This window comes from Anarrhichthys ocellatus, unplaced genomic scaffold, assembly GCF_004355925.1.
Source record: "Anarrhichthys ocellatus isolate YVR2014 unplaced genomic scaffold, GSC_Weel_1.0 scaffold28, whole genome shotgun sequence".
In the NCBI taxonomy this organism is placed as follows: Eukaryota; Metazoa; Chordata; class Actinopteri; order Perciformes; family Anarhichadidae; genus Anarrhichthys; species Anarrhichthys ocellatus.
Genome location: NW_022280058.1, coordinates 505,519 through 513,675, shown reverse-complemented (window position 1 = coordinate 513,675; position 8,157 = coordinate 505,519). Strand labels below are relative to the sequence as shown.

The 8,157-nt window shown below is 39.5% G+C and overlaps 1 protein-coding gene across 1 annotated transcript in view; it reads left to right on the top strand.

Annotated features, from left to right (window-relative positions):
• The window catches only part of LOC116392049 (MICAL-like protein 2), a 15,837-nt gene extending 9,336 nt beyond the window's left edge, over positions 1-6,501 (top strand). The window contains exons 11-16 of the mRNA XM_031863179.1: positions 16-139; positions 257-359; positions 996-1,069; positions 1,155-1,269; positions 2,214-2,260; positions 3,986-6,501. Coding sequence (XP_031719039.1) covers positions 16-139; positions 257-359; positions 996-1,069; positions 1,155-1,269; positions 2,214-2,260; positions 3,986-4,062 — 540 coding nt within the window. The 3' untranslated portion in view covers positions 4,063-6,501. The remainder of the gene's footprint in view (positions 1-15; positions 140-256; positions 360-995; positions 1,070-1,154; positions 1,270-2,213; positions 2,261-3,985) is intronic.
• The last annotated feature ends 1,656 nt before the right edge of the window (positions 6,502-8,157 follow it).

Below are 8,157 nucleotides of genomic sequence, written 5' to 3'. Positions count from 1 at the left end.
GTGTTACATCTGTAGATGAAACCAGACTACATTCTCAAAGAAGACATCATAAGGGAACTGCAGGAGATTGAAGATAGCTTGAACGAGTGGGAGAAGAGGGGAGTGGAGCTGGAGGTGAAGCTCCGCAGCAGTGAAGAAGGTGAGATAAACACACTCGTACTGTGTGAACCTCCTCATGAATCAGGAGTGGAAAAAAAGATTCAGAGGAATGAATGTATTCTGGGATTAACTGCATGCGTGTGTTTTTGTGCGTCAGAGGGTGAAGATGACTCTCTCATGGATGAGTTCATGGTTGAGTGGTTCAACTTGATCAGGAACAAGCAGGTGGCAATGCGCCGGGAGTCTGAACTGGTCTACGTGTGAGTAAACACACACACACACACACACACACACACACACACACACACACTTAGAAAAGGGGCATGCCACTATTTAGCGATTAGTGAAACAGACTTGTGGCCAGAAGGTTGACAGTGTGAATTCCCAGTGTCCTCCCTCCTCCGTCTCTCAGCAGGGCGTCCTGGAACAAGACAGCTCCCCCCCCCCTCCCACTGGCTGCAGTGTGAAGCAGGATGCTGCTTAACAGCACACATGCACTGCAAATATTCCTTACATTGATTAATGTTAAACCTCTACCTCTACCAAGGCATTTTAACAGCAAATTATAACAAAAAATTATCTTTTTAATACAGATTTGCATTCAAATACACACAGTGTAAGAAATCATGCGTTTTTTTGGAAAATAACTTGGGGGACACTGAGCATATGACCTTATGATATGGCCATTTAAAGCTGCTCTAATCAATATTTTAACAATGGATCTAATGACCACGTGTAATCTGATAGGGGTCGCTTGTGTTGACAAACCTACAGAGAAGTATCACCTGTCTCTCATAGTGTTTCATTTTTTTGTTAGGGTTAGACTCCAGACTCGAGAAATGCAATCGTAGGCGATAAACTATTTTAATACAGATTTACATTGTTTTTACTTCTAGTGGGAAAACCCAGGACCTGGAGGAAGAGCAGCCCACTGTTGAGCAGGAGCTCAGGAGACTGATGGACAAACCAGGTGAGAGTTTCAAGGAAACACACTCGGCACAATGACATGAAAGAGATCAAACATCTGAGACTAAAATGTGTCTGTGTTTGAGCAGAACATCTGAAAACAAACTCGGACCGCAAGAGGGAAGAGCAGCTGATGGCCAAACTGGTGGACATTGTCAACGACAGAAACGCTATTATAGAGGGTCTGGATGACGATAGACTCAGGTGTGTATGCATATACAGCGGAGGGTCATTTGGGGAAATTTAAATTCTACAATTTAAGGTCTTGGCTTGAATATCCGCTATGTGCAGACTGCCCCACGCTCACAATGTCAAGTACCCCGAGTTTTGGAAAACAACAAAGCGCATCCTCGAAACTTTTGGCATAGAAAGCTGACGGCACAAACTTGGTGCCTGTTGCCTCGCTGTAATTTGATTGGCTATTTGCCAAAAACTGTTATTGTCAGAAGCAAGTATTTCTATTAAAGACGATACTTGTGCTCACCATGAACAATGTGGATTATCCTCTACAGCACACATGTGAAACTCTGCCTTTTGAAGAAAAACTTGAGAGATAAAACACCTCGGTGTTACTTTTCAGCTGATGGGAAGTATGTGGAGTATGTGTAAAACCCTTAAAAATATAGCTGAGCATCAGCAGCACTTCAACCTCACAGTAATGCTATAAATACTATTTTGTTGATTAGTTCCAAATGTATACATTCCTTAAAGTTATGTGTTGAGCAAAAATGCCAAATACTCACTCTTTAAAACTTCTCAAATGTGGGGAATTGTGATTTTTCTCTCTTTTTACATCGCTGTACATTGAAAATATATCTATTTTTTTTTACTATTCGTCGAACAAAACAAGCAGTTAGTTTAAAGACGTCGCTTTCGGCTTGGGGAAATTGTGACAGGCGTGTTTTCATTTTATTCTGACACTTTATAATAAATGATAAGTAATAGACCAAAGAAAAATATGACTCAATAATGAATTATCTCATGGTCTTTGTTTGATTTCAAATCCAATTTCCTCGAGTACAGTGCGAAAACGACAAAATGTCTCACTGCCCGAGTACTCACAGATCACACACGTGTATAAATGCAGTATAAGCTCACACAGGTAGGAACTGCTGTTGATCTGTGTTTGCTTTTGTGCGTTTTCTCAGGGAGGAAGAGGAGGACGTGGAGCTCAACAAGCTGATGATGAATTTCAGTGAGTGTCTCTAACACCTCCACAGGCCGTCGGTCTGACCCCCCCCCCCCCCCCTTCCGCTCTGTTCATTAGTTATCACAACCTCGATGTCGCTGCAACTTAGTTTGCTTATAAATTATCCAATTGATGATTTCCATCATGGACGCCTCTAATTGAAGTAGATAGGAATCTCATTGTGGTTTATGGAAGTGTGTGTGTGTGTGTGTGTGTGTGCTGCATGTTTAAGGGTGCCACTGGGTGATGTTTTCATCTCATTTGATCTAATGACTGCTAATGGAAAAAGCATCAAACAAAATGCTCCCCCTCTCTTTGTCAGCGGTGTTTCCTATTAGACAAATGGATAATGTAGCTGGTTAATTTGACCCTCTGATAGAATAGAGTTAAAGCCGGCTTCATTTGCAATTCATGACTGGGAAAGCCGGGCTGAAAATTGAGGAGATTTATTGAACTTCAGTGAAAGGTCGTTATGTTGCAGCGAGTGAATGCCGACCGTGGGCTAAAGACTAGCCATTTTATTTTAATGTATTCGTAAAGTTAATGCCAAAGTTTCACAGTTCATTCCCACTCAGAGTGTAGTCATGTGGTCGTTTACACACATGTTGTATCTCATAAGAGAAATGCTACTTTATACCACTCTTTTCTTTCCTGGCAGGTGTTTTCAGGTGTATCAGGAAACCTCAAACAGGGGTTAAATGACGTTACATTGCTCTTAACCATGGTAAAAGTGCTTCTGTTGTGTGAACCCTCACTAGTGAAACAACAACTAGATTTTAAGTTAAACTAGACTAGAAACACACTTTAAACACAACTTGTGGACACAGCTTCTCTTTTTTTCTTGTGGCTGTGGTATCGGCACAATAAGACATGCGCTAATATAAAAATATGTTATTTTAATATATCAGAATCCGCCTTATTGGCCAAGTTATGTGTTCACGTACAAGGAATTTGACTCCAATGAAATTAGAGATAAGACTTGGAAAAAGAGCTAAAAATAAAGATTGCACTCAGCGAGCGCAGACCTCCACCAAGGCCGTATCCGTAATTGAAAAATGATCCGTGTATCCTTCCCGTGAGGCGGATCAGCTCCAAAATGTAATGGGTTTTTCTTTGGCTCATGCTACAGCCTTCCACCAAGTTTCATGAAAATCAGGCCGGTAGATTTTCCGTAATCCTGCTGACAAACAGACAAGCTAATCAACAGACAAACCAACCACACAAACTAAAACATAAACTTCTTGGCAGAAGTAACAAAGCTTAATAAAGATATGGAAAAATAGATATGGAACATACAAGTAGGTGACAAAATAGGTATATAAATATATAATGAAAAGCAGCAACGACCAACAACATACATTGGTTGCAATGGAAAGTCAAAATGTGTAGATTGTAACACAAATAGTGCAAAGAAATAATAATATATTAGGAAATCTTGTCTTGTTGTACTGAGCATCAATGTCTCGTGCTTCTGCAGTGAGGTTGTCGCCCATTTTTAAAGATGCATTATTTTGTTTTTCTTTTTTGGCCGCTTTCTTGCAGAATTTCCCATCAAACCATAAATCACACACGTTTGTAGTAGTTTGCTTAAGTTGTTGTTTGTGCTGCAAAACAACAAAAATCAGATTTTCCGATTTCTTTAAAAATGTAATTTCTTTTTCTGAGTTGATTGATTGAGTTTTCATTTACCTCCGTGTCATCTTTTGACCGCCCTCCTCTCTCCTCTCTCAGACGTGAAGAAAGACAAACAAAAGAAGAAGTCTCCGATGTCCAAACTGTTCGGTTGGGGGAACAAGAAGGAGGGATGATGCTCCTCAAAACACAGCGCTGCTCCTCTCTTTGATCGTTTTTTTCCCTACTGCTCTTGTTGTAGTCTTAATGTCAGTTTACGCCTGTGATTCATGGGATAACATTGATGGTGTGTGTGTGTGTGTGTGTGTGTGTGTGTGTGTGTGTGTGTGTGTGTGTGTGTGTGTGTGTGTGTGTGTGTGTGTGTGTGTGTGTGTGATCTGTCATTTTAAGCGCTTTTAGAAAAATGCCCTTCCCTCTGTCGACTGCATCACTCAAGATCTGACGTTACTCCTGCCTGCCAGTGACACACACACACACACACACATGCATGCAAGCTCATGCACACACACACAAATAACGTTGAGGGGTTAATGACTCACCAGCCGTGATGTGATTGGGTTCAGTGCTCCAGTTGTTAGTTTTAATACCCTTCTAGTCTTAATCTGTCTACTTAATGCTCTGAAACGCGTGCACACACACACACACACACACACACACACACACATTTTATTCCTCTATCTGCTTACATGTGCAACTTAGTGGAATGTTGGTTGTATACAGTAACACTTCAGATGCTAATACGATTTAAAGAAGCGAGGTCAGACAGCTGTTTCTTGCTCTCTGCTCATGTTTGGGTCCACGCTACAAGACTAACGTCAGGGTCGCTTTCATTACACGTTGAACTACATTTAAGGTCTCGCTAAAATCTCGTTTACTCAGAGCTCGACTCTGATCTTCTAGACCAACGGTTTCCAACCGGAGGTTCAGGAGTTCTCAGGAAAACAAAAAATAGAGAAAACATATTTCTATTTCTAGTCTTTAGTTGAACTTTGTCACAGCTTGTAGGAACACTCTCAGAAACAAGGGTTCCAAAAGGGCTCTCCCCGAAGGGCTATGGGTTCCATTAAAAACCCTTTCCATTCAAAGAACTGTTTTTGGGAGAAAGTTTTCTTCATGTATTATTGAAAGCAGAGCCAACACCCCTGACTGAACCATGATTGTTGTGGGTTGAACGGCACCACCTCCAGCCCTTTGGGAGGCTCTTGAGGCCCAAGGCTGCTGGACCGTGTTCCCATGCTAACCTGGTTAGGTTGGAGAAAGATCTATGGAGTAAAAGGGAATATAAGAGGGTTATTGGTAGGTCTTCCTGGGTAGGTTGTAAGCACACATAAGGCCTTTATACACCGGGGGTATAACGAATTTACAACACGAAAATGCTGAATGTTATGTCATGGGCTTTTACTCTGAAAGGTTTTTATAGATATTAGTGCAAATCAACACCTTCCACACAAAGTGATGGGTTGATGTCTTTGATCACGGTCCGAAAGTTTAGAAACGTCGGCCTCATTCCGGCAAAAAAATTATGTTGCTTTTTGTTGCGTAATATTCCCGTTTTGTGTGAAAGTTTTCATGACAAAAACAAAAGTATATTGATGTGCAAATTAGGCGCACGAAAGAAACGCCCCGGTGTGTACAGGCCTTTAGAGGATGGGAAGTTTCTAGGTGGACCATTACACCATAGAAGGGTTCTCTTTAGAAGCTGTCATCGGGGCTTCAAGGGTTCTCCTGGGGACCAAACCGAAGAACCCTATATGGTTCTATTTAGCACCTTTTTATTTCTAAGTGTGTATATGCCAAAGATGGAAACAAAATGTACTCATAATTTGATAGCTTTGTTTTAATGGGCTGGAAACCACAGAACCAAACGCACTCGCAGCATTTCTTGACTTTTGACAGCAGTCGGTCGTGAAGGTTTACTTACTAATCATTTACAGATTCCAGCTGCACATTCAGGTTTTCATTAAGCGACAGTGATCCTCCAGGAATCAAGTGGAAAAGCTCTGAATCATAAAGTTTCCCTTTGAGCTTAGATTTGCTTCGACATTTAAAAATGAATGTTGTTTTTTTTTTAATAATACATTTATGAGTTAACGCAGACCTGATGCTCAAACACGGCTGCAAGAAAGTCACTGGATGTCGTGCTTTGTTTTACTTTCATGTTCTGCTGTACTTGTGTAGTTTCTATAATTGACTAGAGGAACAGTATGCGTCTGGTTTGGTATCATGTGACTCACAGGTTTAACCAATTTAAACTGAAATCAGTTGACTGGATGATTCTGAGTCGTAGAAATACAAGAACTGGTCCATATTGGATCTGGATGTTTTAAAATCTGAATTAACGGTTTATTTTGTGTCATAATCTTTTGCTTATCAGTCATTTTTGGAGAGGCACTAAAGCCAACTTTTAATTTCTGTGTCGTGACCAAATTGCTCAATTACAACACAACTGTTTGGTGTTTTGCATAATCTAACATTGTACATATGTTAATGTTTGTGTCCCCATTTATTTCCCTTCATCTCGGTTGTATGTATTGTATAAAGTCGAAACTTATAACAGGATTTTAAACACATTTCTGTCATACATCAACTAGAATTTTAATAAAAAGATGACGTTATTTATGGGTCATGGTTCTCTGATATTATGATATTCACTCGTATGGAAATAGATACATCATTTTAATGGTGAATGTAATTAATGCTAAACCACCTTAATTTACCTTTTATATTACTGTCTTGAATGTGTTGGAGTTTGAGTTAGTGCCTATGTGTTTTAGTGGTTTTATTCAGGCACTGTAATATTGTGATCATATTTGGCCCAAGCAGGATTTATTGTTGGTCTTTTAAAACTGATTAAACTGCAGCAGTGATGATGCATTTTCAGTTTAAAGACACCAGGAGGCAGCATGAGACTTTCCATGTCACTGGAGCTCACGCGGAGCATGAATCCCTTTTATGTCTTTTGGTCTTTAGAGCTGATAAATACACACGATCCGACCCAGACACAACATGAAAGATGTATTAATTATATATGTATAATTTTAAAGGAAGTTGCGTTTTTCAGCTTTGGATTTTTCTCACGAATGCAGAAAGGCAACACAAGCTATTTTTTTGGCTTAATTAATTTAAAATGTATGTAATTAGGAAAATTAATTAAAATAATAGTAAAAAATAATTTTCAAGGGTCTCGTGGCAGCAGCAGCACATTTAACAAAGTTTCAGACAAACGACCAATAACAGTTCAGTTTAATTCACTTCTCCACTGAAACTATTGCATAATACACACGTTGTCATATATTTCTTGATCTTTTGTCAGGGGTGAAAGCACACTCTGATTGTTAACAGTCTGTAACAAACTTTAAATCACATTTTACTTTTTCTGCTGCAGAGGATTTTTTTTTCTGCACAACAAAGAAATGCAACTCTGCAAAAACAGTGAGGAAAGATTCGACAATTTAAATTATAAATCATAGATTTGCTTCAAAGGAATTTACAATTTGCACAGTGTACGACACCTCTATGCTCCTCAAGCCTAACTTACACCCTTTTATTTCTCAAAATAACACACTTATGACACATTTATGAAAGGCAACAAGAGGAAATTGGCATATTTATTACAGGAATGTAGAGGTTGTGATGCTGAAGTACAAAGAAAAACTATGGATGTTAACAAGATTAGCAGTCTTCTTAGTGTGTTTGTTTCCCAACCGTATACTGTTTTTGTAATTAAATGTTTCATCAGAGTAAAGAATTCCTGGTCGCCCTTAGTGGAGAACAAAATACATTATTTTTCATTTTTGAGATTTCAAGACAGAAAAAAAGAATATTTTTGTCGTCTGCATGTAACTTATAGATGTTCACGTGGAACATTTCAAGTGGGCTCTTATAACATCAAGGTTTTTGGACCAAAAACCTGAGCGGTACAGCCATCTTGTATCATCCTACCTGTAAAGGCCACAGGTGAGGAATGAGTATGCAGAAAAAGACAGATTTGGGGGGAAAACTATTAAAAACAGCTGGTAATCTACTGCAACAGAACCACAGTGACGAGGTCAAACACACACACACACACATGCAAACAGTTTCTCTCGGTTGCAGTTGAAACATCCATTCACAGCACAGCGAAGGAGAAAAGAGAGGAATAATACAATGAAAGAAGAAAAGAGCAGGGAAATTGACTTTTAGCTCATAGTTGTTGTTTGTTTTATATCTTTTGGCGTGAAAACGGTGTAATCTTCTCCTCTCCAAAGGCAACATCTGTTCCGTTGTTATGT